Source organism: Heterodontus francisci, chromosome 16 (assembly GCF_036365525.1).
Source record: "Heterodontus francisci isolate sHetFra1 chromosome 16, sHetFra1.hap1, whole genome shotgun sequence".
Taxonomy (NCBI): domain Eukaryota; kingdom Metazoa; phylum Chordata; class Chondrichthyes; order Heterodontiformes; family Heterodontidae; genus Heterodontus; species Heterodontus francisci.
In genome coordinates, this window is record NC_090386.1 from 91,991,886 (window position 1) to 92,015,837 (window position 23,952).

Sequence of the window (23,952 nt, forward strand, 5' to 3'; positions counted from 1 at the left end):
TTCACTGTATTAATTGATGGCTTAGATGATGGGATAGAAAGCCACATATTCAAATTTGCTGATGGCAGAAAGATAGGCGTCATTGTAAGCATAAAATGACAAAGAGATATTGATAAATTAAGTGAATGTGCAAAACTGGCAAATGGATTTCAATGCAGGCAAAAGTGAGGTTATCCATTTAGAACTAAAAAAGATAAAACAGAGTACTTTCTAAATAGTGAAAAGTTAGAAACAGTGGAGGTCCAAAGAGACTTGGGGAGTCCAGCTACGTAGATCATTAAAATGTCATGAACAGGTACAGAAAATAAATTTAAAAAAGGCTTATGGAATGCTGGCCTTTATATCCAGACGACTAGTATAGAAAGGGGTAAAAGTTATGCTTCAGCTATACAAAGCCCTGGTTAGAGCATTTCTGGGCACTATACCTTAGGAAGAATGTGTTGGTCTTGGAGGGAATGCAACTTAGATTTACAAGAATGATACCTGGACCCCAAGGGTTAAATTACAAGTAGAGATTATGCAAACTAGGGTTGTAGTCCTGGAATTTAGAGGGCTAAGGGGTGAATTGATCAAAGTGTTCAGAATATTAAGGGAACAGATACCATAGACAGAGATAAATTATTTCTGCTGGTTGGAGAGTCCAGGACTTGGGGGCACAGTCTGAAAATTGGAGCCAGACCTTTCAGGAGTGAAATTAGGAAACACTTCTATATACAAAGGGTGGTAGAAATTTGGAACTCTCTTCTGCAAATAACAATTGGTGCTAGATCAATTGTTAATTTTAAACCTGAGATTAATAGAGCTTTGTTAACCAAAGGTATTAAGGGGATATGGGGCAAAGGTGGGTATTTGGAGTTAGGTCACAGATCAGCTATGATCTCATTGAATGGTGGAACAGGCTTGAGGGGCTGAATGGCCTCCTCCTGTTCCTATGTAGAATAAGGACTGCTACTTATACTTTCAGTAGTCTACAGTAAGGACCAACAGCCAGTGATCTAGAACAAGAACCAATGCCCACACTGTCATCAATGTCAAGCAAGAGGCACGGTATCATATTGGCTATGTTACTAGATTAGGGGCCTGGACTAACGATCCAAAGATGTGAGTTCAAATCCCAACATGGCAGTTAGGGAATTTAAATTCAATGAATTAAATTAATCTGGATTTAAGAAGCTAGTATCAGTAATGGTGACCAAGAAACTATTGGATTATTGGAAAAATCCATCTAGTTCACTAATGTCCTTTCTCAGTATGCCCTATATGTAGCTCCAAGCACACAGCTATGTGGTTGGTTCTTAACTGCTCTCTAAAATATCCCGGCAAACTGTTCTGTTGTATGGAACTGCTGTAAGAATGTATAATAAAAGAAAAGCCAGACAGACCACCCGGCTTAGATCTAGACATTGGATTTGGATATAACAAGCGCAGCTGGTGCATGGGAGCACCACCACCTGCAAGTTCCCCTCCAAGCCACACACCATCTTGACTTGAAACTTTATCACCATTCCTACACCACATGGACTGCAGTGGTTCATGAAGGCAGCTCACCACCACCTTCTCAAGGGTAATTAGAGATGGGCAATAAATGCTGGCCTTACCAGCGATGCCCAAATTCATGAATGAATAAAAGAAATACCCAGTCGACCCTCCATTGACATCTGGGGGCTTATGCCAAAATTGGGAGAGCTGTACAACAGATTAATCAAGCAACAGCTTGACATAGTCGTACTCACTGAATCATACCTTATAGCCAATGTCCCAGACTCTTCCATCATCACCCCTGAGTCTGTTCTGTCCCACCAGCAGGACCAGATTCACCAGAGGTGGTTGCACAGTGGCATACAGTAGGGAAGGAGTGGCCCTGGGTTCCCTCAACATTGGCTCTGGACCCCATGACGTCTCATGGCATCAGGTCAAACATAGGCAAGGTTACCATTTACCGCCCTCGCCCAGCTGTTGAATCAGTACTCTCCATGTTGAAGCACTGAGGGTAACAAGCGCACAGAATGTACCTTAGGTGGGAGGACTTCAAGGCCCAACACCAAGTAGCTTGTTAGCACTGCTACTAACTGTGCTGACTGAGTCCTGAAGAGCCCTGCCAGACTGGGCCTGTGGTAGGTGTTGAAACAACCTAGACAAAAGAAAAACCCTGTAGACTTTGTCCTCATCAATCTTCCTGTCACGGACACATCTGTCCATGACAGTATTGGTAGGAGTTACCAGGGCACAGACCTTGTGGTGATGAAGTCCCATCTTCATACTGAGGACACCCTCCGTCATGTTGAGTGGCACTACCACCATGCTAAATGGGATGGATTCAGAACAGATCTAGCAGCTCAAAACTGGGTATTCATGAGGTGCTGTGGGCCATCGGCAGCAGCAGAATTGTGTTCAACCACAATCTATACCTCATGGTCTGGCATATCCCTCATCCTACCATTACTATCATGCCACAGGACCAACCCTGGTTCAATGAAGAGTGTAGGAGAACGCCAAGAGCAGTGCCAGGCATACCTATGAATGAGGTATCAACCTGGTGAAGTTACAACACAGGACAATATGCATGCTAAACAGAGGAAGATGCATGCAAGAAACAGAGCTAAGCGATCCTACAACCAACAGATCAGGTGAAGGCTCTGCAGTTCTGCCACATCCAGTTGTGAATGGTGGTGGACAATTAAACACAAATGGAAGGAGGAGGCTACAAAAAAAACATCTCCATTATCAATGATAGGGGAGCCCAGCAAGTCAGTGCAAAAGACCAGAAGTGCTGAGTGGATGATCCATCTTGGCCTCCTCTTGAAGTCTTCATCAGTTGCAGTGCTGAAGATTTGTGCTCCAGAACTAGCCATGCCCTTAGCCAAGCTGTTCCGGTACAGCTCAACATTGGTATCTACCTGACAAAGTGGAGAAATGCCCAGATACGTCCTGTCCACAAAAAGCAAGAGAATATCGAGGGCCGAAGGGCCTGTACTGCACTGTAATGTTCTATAAATCCAATCAGCCAATTACCGTCACATCATCTTTCTCTCTACCTTCAGAAAAATTGATGGAAGCAGCACTTACTCAGCAATAGCTTGCTCACTGATGTGCAGTTTAGGTTCCACAAGACCGCTCAGCTCCTGACCTCATTACAGCCTTGGTCCAAACATGGACAGAAGAGCCGAATTTCAGTGATGAGGTGAGATTAACTGCAGTATTTGATTGAATGTGACATCAAGCAGCCCTAGTAAAATTGAAGTCAATGGGAATCAGGGGGAAAGCCCACCACTGGTTGGAGTTATACCTAGCGGAAAGGAAGATAGTTGTGGCTGTTGCAAGCCGATCATTTCAGTCCCAGGACATCGCTGCAGGAGTTCCTCAAGGTAGGTCCTAGGCCCAACCATCTTCAGCTGCTTCATCAATGACCTTCTCTCCAACAGAAGGTCAGAAGTGGAGATGTTCACTGATTGCACAATGTTCAGCACTATTTGCACCTCGTCAAATACTGAAGCAGTCCGTGCCCTCATGCAGCAAGACCTGGACAACATCCAGGCTTGGGCTGATAAGTGGCAAGTAACATTCGCGCCACACAAGTGCCAGGCAATGACCATCTCCACTGGGTGGCACAGTGGCGCAGTGGTTAGCACCACAGCCTCACAGCTCCAGGGACCCGGGTTCAATTCTGGGTACTGCCTGTGCGGAGTTTGCAAGTTCTCCCTGTGACCATGTGGGTTTTCGTCGGATGCTCCGGTTTCCTCCCACAGCCAAAGACTTGCAGGTGATAGGTAAATTGGCCATCGTAAATTGCCCCTAGTGTAGGTAGGTGGTAGGGAATATGGGATTACTGTAGGGTTAGTATAAATGGGTGGTTGTTGGTCGGCACAGACTCGGTGGGCTGAAGGGCTTGTTTCAGTGCTGTATCTCTAAATAAAAAAATAAATAAAATAAAAGAGAATCTAACCACCTCCCCTTGACATTCAATGGCATTACCATTGCTGAATCCCCCACTATCAACATCCTGGAGGTTAACATTGACCAGAAACTGAACTGGATCAACCCATAAATACTATGGTTACAAGAGCAGGTCAGAGGCTGGGAATTCTGTGGCGAGTAACCTATTTCCTGACTCCCCAAAGCCTGTCCACCATCTACAAGGCACAAGTCAGGAGTGTGATGGAATGCTCTCCATTTGCCTGGATGAATGAAGCTCGACACCATCCAGTAGAAGAGTGAGGTGATGCATTTTGGGGGGACTAACAAGGCAAGGGAATATACAATGGATGGTAGGACCCTAGGAAGCATAGAGGGACGGAGGGACCTTGGTGTACTTATCCAAAGATCACTGAAGGCAACAGCACAGGTAGATAAGATGGTTAGGAAGGCATATGGGATCCTTGCCTTTATTAGCTAAGGCATTGAATATAAGAGTAGGGAGTTTATGATGGAGCTATATAAAACGCTAGTTAGGTCACAGCTGGAGTACTGTGTGCAGTTCTGGGCACCACACGATAGGGAGGATTTGATTGCACTGGAGAGGGTGCAGAGGAGACTCATGAGGATGTTGCCTGGGCTGGAGTATTTCACCTATGAAGAGAGACTGAAAAGGCTGTTTTCCTTAGAGCAGAGAAGGCTGAGGGGGAACATGATTGAGGTTTACAAAATTATGAGGGGCGTTGATAGGTTGGATAGGAAGAAACTTTTTCCCTTAGCGGAGGGGTCAATAATCAGGGAGCATAGATTTAAGTCAGGAGCAGGAAGTTTAGAGGTGATTTGAGGAAAAAAATTTTCACTCAGAGGGTGGTTGGAATCTGGAACGCAATGCCTGAAGCGGTGATACAGGCAGGAACCCTCACATCATTTAAGAAGTATTTAGATGAGCACTTGAAATGCCATAGCATACAAGACTAGAGGCCAAGTACTGGAAAATGGGATTAGAATAGATAGGTGCTTGATGGCCAGCACAGACATGATGGGGCAAAGGGTCTGTTTCTGTGCTGTATAACTCTATGACTCTATGACTCCATGACGAAGCAACTTGCTTGATTGGCACCCCATGCACAACCTTAAACATTCACTTCCTCCACCACTGATGCACAGTGGTAGCAGTCTGTACCATCTCTCTGCAGCAACTCACCAAGTTTCCTTCGGTGGCAAACCCGCAATCCCTACCAACTTCAAGAATAAGGGCAGCAGACGCATGGGAACATCACCACCTGCAAGTTCCCCTCCAAGCCACACACCATCCTGACTTGGATCTATATCTCCGTCCCTTTGCTGTCACTGGGTCAAAATCCTGGATCTCCCTCACTAACAGCAGTGTGGGAGTACCTTAACCCCAAGGACTGCAGCGGTTTAAGAAGCCACCACCTTCTCACAGGCAATTAGAGATGGGCAATAAATGATGGTCTTGCCAGCAATGGCCACATCCCATTACTGAATAAAGAACAAATGCTCACACTGTTAATGATGTAGATGAAGAAGATAATTGGACAAATATTTGAGGAGGAGCATTTTGCAGGGCTGTGGGATAAAGAGTGGGGCAGTGGGACTAATTGGATAGCTTTTTCAAAGAGCCAATACTGACATGATGGACCAAATTGCTTCCCTTCCTCCTGTCTGATTCTGATTGTATAAATTCCCCTCCCCATCCACCCACACACCTGTGGTTATGGCCAACACTATCAGGAGGTAATGTGTGGCCACCTCTGATCACTTCCTTGTCTCCCACATCTTTCAGATTTCTCTGTCTGTCCAAAACCCCACTCCTCACCCTCTGGCTGGGGGAATTCCACTCACTAGCAGTCTCACCAGAACCTTCTAACTCCAAACTCTTCCTCCTGCATGGGACTCCATCTGAAATATCTTTGCCTCCCCGATCGTTCTACTCAACAATTGTCTTGCTTCTACTTTCACTACCCTCTCAATTCCCACCAAATCCCTAGTTTCACAGTTTCCAATGGTGCAGGCAATGTTGGGAGACCCATCAAATCTGCCTTAGGTTATACTGTGTCCCCCTCTCTGCAGCTGAAGCTGGGTCTGTCTCACTGTTATACACAACGTGACACTAAGAATTATGAAATTAATGCAGAATTTGGCAGGTACAAAACAAAGTTGCTCATACATAATCAATGATTGAAATAAGAAGCAGGAAAAGCAAAATAAAATGCAGAGGAATTCTGTATAAAAAAAATTGTTTGCATTCTACAAAACTGGAGCAGTGGTTATTTAATATACGATAATTATTATCATAGCTACATTATGAAATGCAATATGTAAACACATCTTGTTTACTTTTGTTTCATGAATACATTTGGTGTTCACGTCCAATATAATGCAAATCTTATCAGCTTCCACCCAGATTAGTCTCATTTATGTAAACTGCACAGTAGCCAGAAAAAGTGAAATCTCAAAAGTCTGGAAATCCGTTCACCTATTCGTTTAGCCCACAAGAAATCCTTACACCTCCAACTTCCTAACTCTTCCTTCTGCATCCTCACCTCCAACACCGACTGCCAGCAACCTAATGGAGTTTTTTGTCTCCAAACCAAGGCTCAGTGCTAAGTTCTTTCAACTTTCTCCTCTCCCCCAGCTCTCTTATCCTTGGCCTTTCAAACCTCTCCCCGCCTCCAACCCTGAATCTTACCATGCTGATTGCTTCTCCCACATCACTCCTCCAGCAATCATCAGAGTGATCTCCATAGGTCCCATTACCTGCATTGACCCCCTTCACCCCAGATTCTGTCCTCAGTCAGTGCTTACTGACTGTTAATGACTGATTAACAAAGCCAGTGTTGCTACATCATTAATCTCTCCATAAAGTCTTCCTCAGTCTTTCCTTTCTCTCAAGCTGAATAAGACAGTGTGGAACAGCAACTTTACGGAGAACACCAGATTGCGAGTATACGAAGCCTGTGTCCTCAGTGCACTCCTTTACAGTAGTGAGACCTGGACAACATATGCTAGGCAGGAGGAAGGGCTGAACAGTTTCCACCTTTGCTGTCTTAGACGTATCCTCGCATCTCTTGGTGGGACAAGGTTGTGGAGTATGCTAATTCCATCAGCATACACTCATGACTAAGCCAACAATGTCTGCAATGGCTCAGCTACGTTCATCAGGTGGATGACGGCCATAAATCCAAAGACCTTCTGTACAGTGAACTGGCCAATGGGTCACAACCTGTTGGACATCCATACTTCCACTACAAGGACACCTGCAAGCGAGATATAAAGATAATGGAGATGGACACAGATAACTGGGAGACAGCTGCCTGTGGCCGAGGTCTCTGGAAGCTGTGGGGAGAAACGGAGAACTGGGCCCAGAGAAAAAGAGGCCGGTGAATCCTGCGCCTTCTCAACCCACTGCCTTCACCTGCAGCAAGTGTGAACAAAGAAGAAAGAACAAAGAAAATTACAGCACAGGAACAGGCCCTTCGGCCCTCCAAGCCTGCGCCGATCCAGATCCTCTATCTAAACATGTCGCCTATTTTCTAAGGGTCTGTATCTCTTTTCTTCCTGCCCATTCATGTATCTGTCTAGATACATCTTAAAAGACGCCATCGTGCCCGCATCTACCACCTCCGCTGGCAACGCGTTCCAGGCACCCACCACCCTCTGCGTAAAGAACTTTCCACGCATATCCCCCCTAAACTTTTCCCCTTTCACTTTGAACTCGTGTCCTCTAGTAATTGAATCCCCCACTCTGGGAAAAAGCCTCTTGCTATCCACCCTGTCTATACCTCTCATGATTTTGTACACCTCAATCAGGTCCCCCCTCAACCTCCGTCTTTCTAATGAAAATAATCCTAATCTACTCAACCTCTCTTCATAGCTAGCGCCCTCCATACCAGGCAACATCCTGGTGAACCTCCTCTGCACCCTCTCCAAAGCATCCACATCCTTTTGGTAATGTGGCGACCAGAACTGCACGCAGTATTCCAAATGTGGCCGAACCAAAGTCCAATACAACTGTAACATGACCTGCCAACTCTTGTACTCAATACCCCGTCCGATGAAGGAAAGCATGCCGTATGCCTTCTTGACCACTCTATTGACCTGCGTTGCCACCTTCAGGGAACAGTGGACCTGAACACCCAAATCTCTCTGGACATCAATTTTCCCCAGGACTTTTCCATTTACTGTATAGATCACTCTTGAATTGGATCTTCCAAAATGCATCACCTCGCATTTGCCCTGATTGAACTCCATCTGCCATTTCTCTGCCCAACTCTCCAATCTATCTATATTCTGCTGTATTCTCTGACAGTCCCCTTCACTATCTGCTACTCCACCAATCTTAGTGTCGTCTGCAAACTTGCTAATCAGTCCACCTATACTTTCCTCCAAATCATTAATGTATATCACAAACAACAGTGGTCCCAGCACGGATCCCTGTGGAACACCACTGGTCACACGTCTCCATTTTGAGAAACTCCCTTCTACTGCTACTCTCTGTCTCCTGTTGCCCAGCCAGTTCTTTATCCATCTAGCTAGTACACCTTGGACCCCATGCGCCTTCACTTTCTCCATCAGCCTGCCATGGGGAACCTTATCAAGTGCCTTACTGAAGTCCATGTATATGACATCGACAGCCCTTCCCTCATCAATCAACTTTGTCACTTCCTCAAAGAATTCTATTAAGTTGGTAAGACATGACCTTCCCTGCACAAAACCATGTTGCCTATCACTGATAAGCCCATTTTCTTCCAAATGGGAATAGATCCTATCCCTCAGTATCTTCTCCGGCAGCTTCCCTACCACTGATGTCAGGCTCACCGGTCTATAATTACCTGGATTATCCCTGCTACCCTTCTTAAACAAGGGGACAACATTAGCAATTCTCCAGTCCTCCGGGACCTCACCCGTGTTTAAGGATGCTGCAAAGATATCTGTTAAGGCCCCAGCTATTTCCTCTCTCGCTTCCCTCAGTAACCTGGGATAGATCCCATCCGGACCTGGGGACTTGTCCACCTTAATGCCCTTTAGAATACCCAACACTTCCTCCCTCCTTATGCCGACTTGACCTAGAGTAATCAAACATCTGTTCCTAACCTCAACATCCGTCATGTCCCTCTCCTCGGTGAATACCGATGCAAAGTACTCGTTTAGAATCTCACCCATTTTCTCTGACTCCAAGCATAAAATTCCATTTTGTCCTTTAGTGGGCCAATCCTTTCTCTAGTTACCCTCTTTCTCCTTATATATGAATAAAAGGCTTTGGGATTTTCTTTAACCCTGTTTGCTAAAGATATTTCATGACCCCTTTTAGCCCTCTTAATTCCTCGTTTCAGATTGGTCCTACATTCCCGATATTTTTTCAAAGCTTCGTCTTTCATCAGCCGCCTAGACCTTATGTATGCTTCCTTTTTCCTCTTAGCTAGTCTCACAATTTCACCTGTCATCCATGGTTCCCTAATCTTGCCATTTCTATCCCTCATTTTCACAGGAACACGTCTCTCCTGCACGCTAATCAACCTCTCTTTAAAAGCCTCCCACATATCAGATGTGGATTTACCTTCAAACAGCTGCTCCCAATCTACATTCCCCAGCTCCTGCTGAATTTTGGTATAGTTGGCCTTCCCTCAATTTAGCACTCTTCCTTGAGGACCACTCTCGTCTTTGTCCATGAGTATTTTAAAGCTTACGGAATTGTGATCACTATTCCCAAAGTAGTCCCCTACTGAAACTTCAACCACCTGGCCGGGCTCGTTCCCCAACACCAGGTCCAGTATGGCCCCTTCCCGAGTTGGACTATTTACATACTGCTCTAGAAAACCCTCCTGGATGCTCCTTACAAATTCTGCTCCATCTAGACCTCTAACACTAAGTGAATCCCAGTCAATGTTGGGAAAATTAAAATCTCCTATCACCACCACCCTGTTGCTCCTACATCTTTCCATAATCTGTTTACATATTTGTACCTCTATCTCACGCTCGCTGTTGGGAGGCCTGTAGTACAGCCCCAACATTGTTACCGCACCCGTCCTATTTCTGAGTTCAGTCCATATTGCCTCACAGCTCGAGTCCTCCATAGTGCCCTCCTTCAGCACAGCTGTGATATCCTCTTTGACCAGTAATGCAACTCCTCCACCCCTTTTACCTCCCTCTCTATCCCGCCTGAAGCATCGATATCCTGGGATATTTAGTTGCCAATCATGCCCTTCCCTCAACCAAGTCTCAGTAATAGCAATAACATCATACTCCCAGGTACTAATCCAAGCCCTAAGTTCATCTGCCTTACCTACTACACTTCTTGCATTAAAACAAATGCACCTCAGACCACCAGTCCCTTTACATTCATCATCTGCTCCCTGCCTCCTCTTCCCCTTAGTCACACTGACTTCATTGTCAGTGACAGAGACTGCCATGCCAGAGTGGGGCTCCTGAACCACACCAGGCAATGTTTAACACAGAGTTCACCACCAAGGTGCAAACCATCGTCTCACAAGATGGACGGCTGCCAGTGTTCCTCCCCCCTTCAAAACTGCATCATTAGTCGCTCCATGATGTCATCCGCAATCCTTCCTTTCTCTCAAACTCTTACCCCTTCTCCAAGAAGGAATTTGCATTTATATGGCGCCTTTCCAACCTTATGATGTCCCAAAGCGTTTTACATCCAATGACTTACTTTTGAAGGGTAGTTACTGTTGTAATACAGAAAATGCAAGCAGCCAATTTGTGCACAGCAAGCTCCCACAAACATTAATGATCAGATGTTCTGTTTTTCAGTAATGTCGGTTGAGTGATAAATATTGGCTGGGACACCAGGGAGAACTCCCCTGCACTTCTTTGGATCGTGCCTTGGGATCATTCACTTCCTCCTGAGAGGGCAGGTGGAATCTCAGTTTGATGTCACATTTGAAAGATTCGCTGAAGTGTCTCTTCTGCCTTTCTCAAGTCCTTGACTGTGTTGTGATCACCAAATGTTAACTTGCCCTTTCTACATCACTTCACTCTGGTTTCTGTCCACACACAACACTAAAACCATCTGGGTAAAAGTCACTAACAGTATCCCTCTCGGCTGCAATGAACTATTTGATGCAAAAACTCCAAGAAACCACAGCAGGTGGAGGTTTCCAATGAGAGGAATGACCTACTGGATACCTATTGAAAGGAATACAAGGGTTGCTAGAGTTTGGGAGGAGTTCAAGTTAGGACAGGATGCAGATGTTGCAGATGTCTGTTACCTTCCCTCCAAAATCCATGTTAAAGATGCTATATTAAATGCAAATTGTTATGGATTGACATTCTTTTGAACTGGGGCAGGAGGGCTCTTTTTATTAATCCAAAAAAAAAGCAAATTAAATTTGGTTACGATTTCAATTCCTTGCTAATAAACCCAACCGGTCAAGAATTTTGTTTCCATTTAAACAAACCCAAGTTTCACCTTGCCAGTTGGGAGACGTGAAGGATGTGGCGTTTGTAATGAACCTCTCATTGCTCTCATACTGTCGGTCGGATTGTGGAGATTAAGCCTATATATTATTTAGCAGGGATATATTGCACCCAAACAGCTTTGGACAGGCTGACTGCTCAACATCAGCAAGTAATTAAAGAGATTTTTCTCTCTCTCTCTCTCGCAGTGTTGTTGAAATTCTCTCGCCGATTGCTAAGAGCAGGTTTAGAACGATGGCCAGCACCTGCCCCCTGGACGCAATCTGAGTGTGAAATATTTTTACTGGAAGTGATTCAAAGTTTGGAAGTTTTTAAGAGAGAGGGCGCTGGGTAGGATTACGCATTTGTGCCTCTTGGATGAGGGATTTAAACAGGACTGAGTCACCCCCTGGGCTGGAAAAAGCAGTAAGAAGAAAGCCTGGCAAAAGAGAACCTGCTTCTTTCCCTCCGTGCCCCTGTCTCTCTCTCTCTCTCTGCTTTCTTCACTGGCTGATAGATCTGGGATTATCTGTAATCAGCCGAGTCCACTATGGGACAGTTTGATAAAGTTCGGAGGAAAGTTTTGGAGAAGTTTGTCTGGAAGTTTTGGGAGTCGTTCCATTCTGAGCTTGGAGTTGATCTGGAAGGAATAGTGCCCGGTGAGTTGGGAGCATGGAACTATTGAGGAGCTTCGCCCTCCTGATCTGCAGTCTGAGCTGCTTCGGCTACCTGCCCCGATCCCACACCGCCGCCCTGCTCCCTCACTCCGCCAGCACCGGCAAGAGCCACTCGGGGCTCCGCCAGGGGCTCCTGCCCTCCGGGACAGGCAGAAAGCACCCCACCGGCAAGGGCCAGAGCCCCGGAGCTGGCAGATGGAGCCCAGGGGCTGGCAGAGGGACCCCCGGAGCTGGCAGAGGGACCCCCGGCGTTAAATCAGGAATGTCTGTGAACGGGAAGGGGAACCGCAGGGCTGGAGAGGGCAAGAAAGCCGAGGGAGGAGCGGCCAGCAGTCTGAGAAGATCCAGGAAGACTGGGAGCCCCCAGGTGACTCCTCACGATTACATGCTGTTCCTGTACAAGACCCTGTCAGTGGCAGAGCGGAGAGGCTTCAACAGCAGCTTGCGGCAAGCGGCAGGACTGGCCAACACTATCACCAGCTTCGTGGATAAAGGAGAAGGTGAGAATGAAACTGGACTTTGTCCACAGGGGAGAGGGAGAGGGACAAGAGAACGAGGGGGAGGGACAGGAGAGAGGGAGAGGGACAAGGGAGAGGAAGAGGGACAAGGGAGAGGAAGAGGGACAAGAGAGAGAGGGAGAGAGGAAGAGGGAGAGGGACAGGAGAGAGGAAGAGGGAGAGGGACAAGAAAGGGAGAGGAAGAGGGAGAGGGACGAGAGAGAGAGGGGAGAGGGAGAGAGGGACAAGAGAGAGAGGGAGGGAGAGGGACAAGGGAGAAGGAGAGAGGGACAGGGACAAGGGAGAGAGGGACAGGGACAAGAGAGAGAGGGAGAGAGACGAGGGAGAGGGACAGGAGCGAGGGAGAGGGACAAGAGGGAGAGGGACAAGAGAGAGAGGGAGAGAGACGAAGGAGAGGGACAAGGGAGAGAGGGAGAGGAAGAGGGAGAGGGACAAGAGAGAGAGAGGGAGAGGGGAGAGGGAGAGAGGGACAAGAGAGAGAGGGAGGGAGAGGGACAAGGGAGAGGGAGAGAGGGACAGGGACAAGGGAGAGAGGGACAGGGACAAGAGAGAGAGGGAGAGGGACAGGAGCGAGGGAGAGGAAGAGGGAGAGGGACAAGAGAGAGAGGGAGAGGGAGAGGGACAAGAGAGAGAGGGAGAGAGACGAAGGAGAGGGACAAGAGAGAGGGAGAGGGACAAGGGAGAGAGGGAGAGGGAGAGGAAGAGGGAGAGGGACAAGAGAGAGAGGAAGAGGGAGAGGGACGAGGGAGAGGGACAAGAGAGAGAGGGAGGGAGAGGGACAAGGGAGAGGGACAAGGGAGAGAGGGACAGGGACGGGAGAGGGAGAGAGGGAGAGGGACAAGGGCGAGGGAGAGGGACAAGGGGGAGAGGGAGAGAGACGAGGGAGAGGGAGAGGGAGAGGGACAGGAGAGAGGGAGAGGGACAAGAGAGAGAGGGACAGGAGAGAGGGAGAGGGACAAGAGAGAGAGGGAGAGAGACGAAGGAGAGGGACAAGAGAGAGGGAGAGGGACAAGGGAGAGAGGGAGAGGGAGAGGGACAAGAGAGGGACAAGAGAGAGAGGGAGAGGGACAAGAGAGAGAGGGAGAGGGACAAGGGAGAGGGACAAGAGAGAGAGGAAGGGAGAGGGACAAGAGAGAGAGGAAGGGAGAGGGAGAGAGGGACAGGGACAAGGGAGAGAGGGACAGGGACAAGGGCGAGGGAGAGGGACAAGGGAGAGAGGGAGCGGGAGAGAGACGAGGGAGAGGGAGAGGGACGAGAGGGAGAGGGACAAGAGGGAGAGGGACAGGAGAGAGGGAGAGGGACAAGAGGGAGAGAGACGAGGGAGAGGGACAAGAGAGAGAGGGAGAGGAAGAGGGAGAGGGACAAGAGAGAGAGGGAGAGACGAGGGAGAGAGAGGGACAAGAGGGAGAGAGGGACAAGAGGGAGAGAGGGACAAGAGGGAGAGAGGGACAAGGGAGAGAGGGATGAGGGAGAGGGAGAGAGGGAGAGGGACAAGGGCGAGGGAGAGGGACAAGGGAGAGAGGGACCGGGGGAGAGGGACAAGGGAGAGAGGGACAAGGGACAAGGGAGAGAGGGACAAGGGAGAGAGGGACAAGGGGGAGAGGGACAAGGGACAAGGGGGAGAGGGACAAGGGACAAGGGGGAGAGGGACAAGGGGGAGGGAGGGAGAAGGGAGGGGGAGGGAGGGAGAAGGGAGGGGGAGGGAGGGAGAAGGGAGGGGGAGAGAGGGACAAGGGAGGGGGAGAGAGGGACAAGGGAGAGGGAGAGAGGGACAAGGGAGAGGGAGAGAGGGACAAGGGAGAGGGAGAGAGGGAGAGGTGAGAGGGAGAGAGACAAGAGAGAGGGAGAGAGACAAGAGAGAGGGAGAGGGACAAGAGAGAGGGAGAGGGACAAGAGAGAGGGAGAGAGAGAGAGAGAGGGAGAGGGACAGGGGAGAGGGGCAGAGGGAGAGGGACAGGGGAGAGAGAGGGAGAGGCACAAGGGAAAGGGAGAGGGGGAGGGGGAGAGGGACAAGGGAAAGGGAGAGGGACATGGGTGAGGGAGAGAGGGAGAGGGATAGGGGAGAGGGACAAGGGAGCGATACAGGGAGAGGGAGGGAGAGGGACAAGGAAGAGGGAGAGGTACAGGGGAGAGGGACGAGGGACAGGGAGAGGGACAGGGGAGAGGGAGAGGGACAGGGGAGAGGGAGAGGGACGGGGAGAAGGAGAGGGAGAGGGACAGGGGAGAGGGAGAGGGACAGGGGAGAAGGAGAGGGAGAGGGACAGGGGAGAAGGAGAGGGACAGGGGAGAAGGAGAAGGAGAGGGACAGGGGAGAAGGAGAGGGACAGGGGAGAAGGAGAGGGACAGGGGGACAGGGGAGAAGGAGAAAGCAGGGTGAGAGAGAGGGACAGGAGAGAGAGAGGGAGAGGTAGAGGGACAGGGGAGAGGGAGAGGGCAGGGAGAGGGACAAGGACAGGGGAGAGGGAGAGGGCAGGGAGAGGGAGAAGGACAGGGAGAGAGAGAGGGACTGTGGAGTGACAGGGAGAGGGAAAGGGGACAGGGGAGAGGGAATGGGGACAGGAGATACACAGTCCAGCTCCGTGCAAATCCACAGGCATAGTGACACATTCCGACCCACATCGCCACATCCTGTCCCTTAATTTCCCTTTCGCCTTTTCAATCTGGCTGTTTACTTTCACACCAAAAGCCTCTTTTTTTGCAAGGGAGGGAGATGTTTTGAGATAAACACACACACACACACACACACTCAGCATCAGATTTCCACCCGGAATATAAAGATTCAGGAGTGTCTGAGGCAGGTAAGGAGCTGGCATTAGACTGGAACCTGGAGTCCAGCTGGCTTTTTGTCACATCCAAATTTTAACATTGGCTCCTGACTTACAGTCAGTTGTGTGGGAAGCTATTAATAGATAGAGGCACTGTCTAGAGAATTCCAACAGGTAATGAGTTACCTTTAGTGATTAAAGCACATTACTGCGGATGCTGGAAATGTGAAATAAAAACAAAAAATGCTGGAAATACTCAGCAGGTCTGTGGAGAGAGAAATAGTTATTGTTTCAGGCCAATGAGTTGAAGTTCTGATGAAAGGCCACAGACCTGAAACGTTAACTCTGTTTCTCTCTCCACAGATGCTGCCAGACTTGCTGAGTGTTTCCTGTTTATGTATCATTAGTGATAAGTTCTGTTTATTTTTCACTCTACTCCTTTCACTAACTTATTGAAAGAATTTGGAGAGTTTGATCAGGATAGTAATTGCAGCATGCTTAGAGCTAAAAGTTGATTTTAGACCCATGGTTCCCACTGCTCCCCACCACTTTTCTCACTTCATGTCTGGGTTTGTTGTAGACTAACTGACAGAGACTGATTGCTGTGATTAATCAAAAACTCCAATATCATTGTCTAATTGGAGAGCAGAATGGTAGAAGGAAAACTAATTGTTCTTGCTTATTTTTAGAGCAACATTTCCTCTATGACCAAGCTTTTTGACACCTGTCCTATCTCTTCATGTGACTTAGTGTCAAATTTTATTTGATAAGGTTTCAGTGAATGGACTTGGGACGTTCTAGTATGTTAAAGGCACTATATAAATGCACATTGTTGTTTTCTGAAAATATATGCCCAATTTTCTGAGTGGTTCCTTGTTTGCCCATGACCCCCAACCTGCCAAATGTCTAGTTCAGTGTAACAAATTCCCCCATAACAAACCCACCCAGTTATCAGTGTCTGAGTTACTCCTTATGTAATAGAAACCAGGGTCCCGGACAATCTGCTGCCACTTCAGATTCTGCTTGCCTGTATCTTTGAGAATCTATCAGCATCTCAGCTTTATAAAATGTTCATTAACTGATCAGCAATTAGGAACTCACAGAGCAAAGTGTTACTTTACAAAGCTGAGCCTCTACAGAAAGAACACCCACGATAACCAGCACTGACAATACTTGAGTTTGTTTAGTGTAAATCTTAAGTAAAAAGTAAATTGCATGACACCTTTCCTTTATACCTATTCAAATTTCTAAAGAAATGGGAACATATTTAAAATAAATATATTTATATATTAAATATATTTGAAACAAACATGTGAAAACTTAAGTATACAAATGCTCAACTGAATGTGTTATTTTTGCTTTGATTTTCAGTAAAGTGATTTTTTGTTGATGGGGCAGATGATGCATATCACTGGGCTAGGAATATCAGACAGCAAGGAAGGAGTAAGGGACAGGAATTCTCTCTTGGGATACGAGGCTTGACTGTCTCACCTGTAGCTTGTGGGTGGCGGTGAGCGAGAGGGTTAGGGCGAAGGTGGAGTGAGGGCAAGGTTGCAGGTGGGGGTGAGTGGGGTCAGGGATGAGAGTGGGATGAGGGTGGCGTTGGAGGTGAGCGTGAGGAAGGGATGAGGGTGGGGTGGGGTTAAGGTGAGGGGCTGAGTTGTGAGCGTGTGTATGTGAGTGTGTGTGGGTGAGTGAGGATGGGGGTGAGGTTGAGGGAGAGGGTGGGGCCAGAGTGAAGGTGGGGTGGGTCGGAGTTGAGGTTGCAGTGATCGGGGGTAAGGGTGGGGGGTCAGTGTGAGGGCAGATTTGGGGTCGGAATTGAGGTAGGGATTTCGTGAGTGGGTGAGTGTGAGGGTGGGTTTGGGATGAGGGTGAGGCCTAGACTGTGAGATTAGACAGAAGGATGAAAAGACGATTGAGGGAGGAATGAGTTGAAGATGTGAAGCTTCCTTTAGGAAATGATGAACATCTCTCCCGCTCTTTATCTCTCTCTCCTTTCATCTGTTCACTGGTTTCCCCATTTCCTTACCCTTGTTTTCTTCTGATAATGAGATAGGAAATTAGACAAGGAATTGGAATGCACTGTGCATGCGTGGAAAGACCTGTTGCCATGTCGATGCATAGACTTGTTTAGGCATGTGTCAGATTAGGTCTCCAGACACCACATGATTTGAACAGAGATAAGGTTGGATAAGGCACAGTGTTGACATGGGGTGAGCTGTATTATAAGGCCACTTTCATGGAAAATACTGTGTACCTCATCTTCCTCTTCAAGATGTAACATAAAACCTATCCCTTTGACAAAGCTTTTGGCCATCGGTCCTAATATCTCCTTATGTGGCTCAATGTCAAATTTTTTTCTGATAATCAATCCTTTGAAGCATCTTGGGACATTTTATACGTTAAAGGTGCTATATAACTGCAAGTTGTTGTCTGTTGCTGAATATTATCCAAGACTAGGACCAGAAGCCCATGTAATAAGAATGGAATTTGATTTATTTTGGCCCTGTGAGAAAATGATCTCCATTCTTGGGATTGCCAGTCCAATCATAGGCCAGGGTTTCAGTTTCATCGACAAAAAAACTAGACCTTTTTAGGAATGTCACCTCTGAGACAGCAGCAAGAATCCTGAACCGTGTGTAATGAAAACAGCATTCCAGGGAGGTCTCTTTAAAGCCTGCGATTTATAGGGTGCTAGCTTTCTAGGTCAGGGGAAAGAAGATTGATCAACAGTGAGCCTGCAAGAGTGGGACATTTTGCTTGGATTATTTTATCTGGTCAGGACACAGCAGGGGACAGTGGGGATGGTGAGTGAGGACACGCCCCACATGGTTGAAGAGTTCGCTGTTTCGGCTCGCATGTTGAGGAATGGGCACTTCGGTGAAGTGGCAGAGGGCAGCTGGCACGTGTGAACCTCCACTCCAGAACTGGTCAGCTCCTTCAGTGGAAGCAGGGAGATAATTAGAACAGATTTGCAGACTGTAACTAAAATAAATGTAAAACCACTTACTAAAATCATTAGACAATGAGACAATTTTAAACCAAATGTGTCAGATGTGTGTCTTCACCTGGACTTTTTGACGGGTTTTTAGGCTTTGTCTTATTCAAAGTTGGACCTTTGTACATTATGATAAATGTATACTTCCTCATACAAAGTTCAACAGACAGTTCAGCTTTAATGCCCCTACTCTGAATAATAACTGAAGTTCTGTAAATTTTTAATACAATCAATAATTTTAGGATTTTTCTTCAGTACTTTTCCTGTCCAATCTTCTTCGCTTCTTTTCTGGACACATTAACTCATCCTGGAGCAATGGCTGCTTCATATTATTTCCCAAGTGGATAATCAATACATTTTAGTCTAGAGAGTGCGTTTGTGTATGTGTGTGGGGGCTGGTGGTGGTTGCCTGGTTTCCTGTGACCGGCACCAGTGGTCCACCTGATCCTGTTCTCATTTGATGTCGGCCACCATGCATTTTCCAGCAAGGGTCAGTCATTGGGTAGGACTCCTGGTTGAAATTTCACTTCCTAATCACAGGAGTTAAAGTCAGTTGTGGTGCCTCTACAGCCAGCTTGAGTGAGAACAACTGACAGAGCTTCTGATCCAGAATGGAACCTGCCTCTTCCTGCTCCGTGTTTCCTTGCTACTACTTCATGCGGAGTATTTACCTGACGCAGTATTCCCAACTCGGAAAAGGGCAGGCAGTCAGGAAGGTTGAGTTTGTCAGGGATAAAAGATTCTGAAATCTTACAGTAGTTTTGGCCCCCTCCTGTGGCCTTATTTATTCTCAGATTTTAAGAGACCTCAATTAACCTTGGAGGTTTGGTAAAGCTTCCTGTGGTGTGTTGTGTCTTGTGATCCAGGTCTAGCGTGCCCAACAGACACATCACACCACAGGATAGACAGTGGGCACAACACAGGTCAAGTAAAAGCAAAATACGGCAGATGCTGGAAATCTGCAACAAAAACAAAAAGTACTGGAAATACTCGGCAGGTCTGGCAGCATCTGTGGGGAGAGAAGCAGAGTTAACGTTTCAGGTCTGTGATCTCACTGATGAAAGATCACAGACCTGAAACGTTAACTTTTCCTCTCTCTCCACAGTTTGGGCAGCGCAGTGGCTAACACCGCAGTCTCACAGCTCTGGCAACCCAGGTTTGACTCTGGGTACTGCCTGTGTGGAGTTTGCAAGTTCTCCCTGTGACCGGGTGCTCTGGTTTCCTCCCACGGCCAAAGACTTGCAGGTTGATAGGTAAATTGGCCATTATAAATTGCCCCCAGTGTAGGTCGGTGGTAGGAGAATTGTGGGGATGTGGTAGGGAATATGGGATTAATGTAGGATTAGTATAAAATGGGTGGTTGATGGTTGGCACAGACTCAGTGGGCCGAAGGGCCTGTTTCAATGCTGTATCTCTAAATAAGTAAAATAAATAAGATGCTGCCAGACCTGCTGAGTATTTCCAGCACTTTTTGGTTTTGCAACATAGGTCAAATTGGTACACTGTTCAACATTTTAAATTCTTTTAGTCCAATGCAGTGGTAACTTTCTCAATGTAGCATCTAATCTTCTGTTCAAATCTTGGACAGTCAGGGTGCCAACTTAATGTCCGATATCATGTATCTGTTTGCCCAAAGCCACTGCTGGTGAGATCAGTGAGATCACAATGCAGCACTGGAAAATATAACCAACTGCAAAAAAGGAACCCGAAACCTATACGTAACCTGCCTTTTCTCTTTACAGATGCTGACTGATTTGCTGCATAGTCTGTTTACCTTTTTAAATTCATGGCAGTAATGAGGTCAAAGGTGGGCAGTTCACATACGTCTTAGCACATCAGGGTTTGTTTTAACGCTTAGCTATATCACTTGCCTAAGTGAATGCTGGTGGCGGAAGTAATCAACAGTATAATCATGACCTTTTCTTCAATTATTTCCCAACTTTAGCCCTTTCATTATGAAAGAAAGAGCATCATGAGGGTAATATTTTGATTGCTGCTAACATGCTATGCATTGCTTCCTCTCTTTGTCTGTTGACACTGTGCATTTGTTATAAAACTGCCCTGAGGTTTTTGTCACTGTTGCTGCACATCTCGGCCACTAGAAGGAGCTCAAGACCCTTCACCTGGATCATAGAGCAGAAGGATGTGATGATGCAATTAGTAGGGTGATTACACCATGGATTAGCCAATTAGCATTGGACAATCTTCACTTTGTACCAGTGACCCAGGAGCAAGGTCTTCCAAGCATGGCATTCTGGAAACTGAGCAAGTATCACCTGGCTGAAGTAATATTGACCCTTCCTCCTCCGTGGGCTCAGTTTGGAAAGGTTCCGCAGAGGAAACAACACAGCCAGGTAGAGCAGAACCTGGTGGCCCCAGGTTTAGTGGTTGAGGCTTCATCATAAAGCAGTAATGAGGAATGTACTAGCTATCAGTATCTATCTGTAAATGAAGAACTAAAGAAGTAGGGAATAAGGAATGACTGATTAATCCATTCAGTCCATTCATTCAACAATTCATACGCAATTTGTTCAGCATTCATTTTATTTCTTGAGGGGAAATCCTGCAAAATTTCTCCCTGATCCCAAAGGTAGTCAAGAAAAACCCCTAAATATTTTAACTAAACTCCAACTGACATTATCCAGACCTGACTAGTTGCTTTTTATAGATTATATGTTCATGGCCCCAAAAAGAACAGGAGCCAACATTCCTTCATCATTTGATTATCTTAGCCCAGAGCGCTTCATTATTCTATACATAATGTACATTGGAGTCCCAGTTCTCTTTGACTGTTATTTAGAATATTGTTCTTATACTCTGCTCTGAATTATCACCTTTATACTCTACCGTAACAGCACTCAAATATCTTTTTCTGTCTCCAAACAATATCATTCCAATTTAACTTTGTGTATCCTCAAGGTGTGACGACTGTGATCCCGCAGGTGGCTCTCTCAGAGCTGCCCGTGCTCCATGTGTAAGCCAAGAGGGTGAGAGTTGGCAGGCTGAATTCAGACAGAAGTGTCACTGCTGAGTATAGGCCTGACGAATGGATATTCATACATAAGCCCTTCCCAGCCGGAGAAATCAGGGGTCAGAAACCTGGCTAGTTTCTCCCTCGACTGTGTAGCCCAGGAGTAATCATTAACTCTAGTAAGTAAGCATTAATGGACTGGGGCAATGGTTAGGGGCTGGGTAGCAGTTAGGGATTGGGTGGCAGCTAACTGCTACACCCTGTCTTAACCTTGCATAGCTGAACATGACTTTAAATGGTATGAAGGATGTCCTAACACCAACCCTGCTATTTAAAGGGATCATGAACTTCTTACAGGTTGGTTACTGGATTGTTCCTTCTGGCTGCTGGTGCATTTTTGGAGCTTTCCTATGCTTGGACTATTAGCCCAGCTGAGGGCAGCCACCTCAGTAAAGCTGGTGACTGAGCCTGCAACGGAAGGAGGCCATTTGGCCCATCGAGTCTCTGCTGGCTCTTTTGAAGTGCAACTTAGTTAGTCCCCTCCCCCTGCTCTTTCTCCATATCCCTGCAATTCTTTCTCTTTGAAGTATTTATGCAATTCTCCTTTGAAAGCCACTATTAAATCTATATCCACCACCCTATCAGACAGTGTATTCCAAATCCCATTTATTCTTTGCGTAAAAATGTTTTTTCTTGTCGCCCTTTGCGTCTTTTGCCAACCACCTTAAGTCTGTGCTTCCCTGGTTATCCACCCTTTAGCCATTGGAAATTTTGCTCCCAACATTAAGCTTGAATATTGGGATGATGGGATTATGAATTTACTTGATTGTGTGCGACAGTCCCTTTTACTTATCATTGGTTGTATTTTTAACTGTTGCGAACAATGATTTATTTTATAGACCAATGGACATACATTAGAATAATAATGAATGGCTTGACTTAATAATGAGGTTGCCATGGTTCAGACAGTTTCTCTAAGGTTCCTTCTCATGGCTTATGACATCATTTGAACCCAGGGATAAATTGACAGCTCCATTAGTCACTTTCCACTATCCAGAATGCTTTGTATATTTTAAGTGCTGGCACAGAGCTGAAACTCATTTTCCTCTTTAGGAAATGCATTCATCTTTTCTTTTGTGTAATATTTCTCAAGAAAAACCCCAAAAAGTTCTGGTAGGTCAATGCTGAATCTGGTAAATTGGACGTAGATCTATACAATCCTATGAGCCAGCTGAGGAAAGACTCCCTCTGCCTTAGGTATTGTGCCCTGCCCCTGAATCCTACCCATCTTCTGTAACCTGTGGTGTTTTTTATGGCGGGGGGGGGGGAGGGAGTGTCTCAGAATGCCTTCTTCCAATCATCTCCATCTCTCTCCAGTCAGCAGTGACTCATTACAGCTGCCAATAGCCCCCTTAGCTACCTTGGCCAAATGGCTATTTCTCATGTGTGGCATTAGACATGGACTGACGGTGTGCTATTCCACTCTGGAGCTCTTCAAAGTCAATCCTTACTGTGCCATTAGTTGATATTCACCCTTTGCATGCTTCTGGCAGGTGCCATTCACTAGTGGTGGGGACTGGAGATTTTGGGAGCTATTTTGTGTCTGCCATGAGCAAATGTTGGATTTTCCTGTGGATGGGACAAAACCATGGTGTCTGCAGTTATTAGAATCAACCTGAATTCAAAATCTAATCACTATCCGAGCAGTTACTCCCGTAAATTATTGCTGTTTCTTGTTGAAAAGGGATGGAAGAGCTAAGTAATACAGTGAATTAATACAGTAGAACTGGCGGTGGAGGGGGATAATGGACTCTGACCTTAAATCTAACCCAGATTGAAGGTGATGACTTTGGCGTGGTCACTCTACCCAGTCCTTAATAGATGCAAGTACACAGCATGAAACTGAGGACAAACTGACAATCTCATTCAGATGATGACAACTATTGAACGGTTTCTATGTGAAGAATGAAATGTCACACTTTGGTGCTAGGGTTGGAGGTATCTTGTTTGGGCAGAGGGGAGGACCTTTTATAGAATGATGCAGCACAGAAGAAGACCACTCGGCCCACCGTGCCTGCTCTGGCTCTTTGAAAGTGCTATCCAATTAGTCCCACTCCCCCCTCTCTTTCACTATCACCCTGTATTTTTCTCCCCTTCAAGTATTTCTCCAATTCCCTTTTGAAAGCCACTACTGAATCTGCTTCCACTGCCCTTTCAGGCAGCGCATTCCAGATCATAACAACTTGCTGCATTAAAAAAAATGTTTCTTCATGTCACCTCTGGTTCTTTTGCCAGTCGCTTTAAATCTGTGTCCTCTGGTTACTGACCCATCTGCTACTGGAAACAGTCTCTCCTTATTTACTCTATTAAAACTGTGATTTTGAACACCTCTATTGAATCTCCTCTTAACCTTCCGTACTCTAAGCAGAGCAACCCCAGCTTCTCTAGTCTCTCCAGAGAACACAATACTCCAGCTGGGGCCTAATTTACAAAGGTTTGACATAAGTTCCTTACTTTTATACTCAATTCCTCTATTAATAAAGCCAAGGACTTCATATGGTTTTTTTTAACTGCTTTCTCAACTTATCCTGCCACCTTCAAAGATTTGTGCCCACAAATTGCCCGGTCTCTGTTTCTGCACACCCTTTAAAATTAGATCAATTATTTC

The 23,952-nt window shown here is 46.5% G+C and overlaps 1 protein-coding gene across 1 annotated transcript in view; it reads left to right on the forward strand.

The window, feature by feature from the left end:
* Positions 1-11,802: 11,802 nt before the first annotated feature.
* The window catches only part of gdf5 (growth differentiation factor 5), a 40,805-nt gene continuing 28,655 nt past the window's right edge, over positions 11,803-23,952 (forward strand). The window contains exon 1 of the mRNA XM_068048857.1: positions 11,803-12,529. Within this exon, the coding sequence (XP_067904958.1) occupies positions 12,025-12,529 (505 nt within the window). The 5' untranslated portion in view covers positions 11,803-12,024. The remainder of the gene's footprint in view (positions 12,530-23,952) is intronic.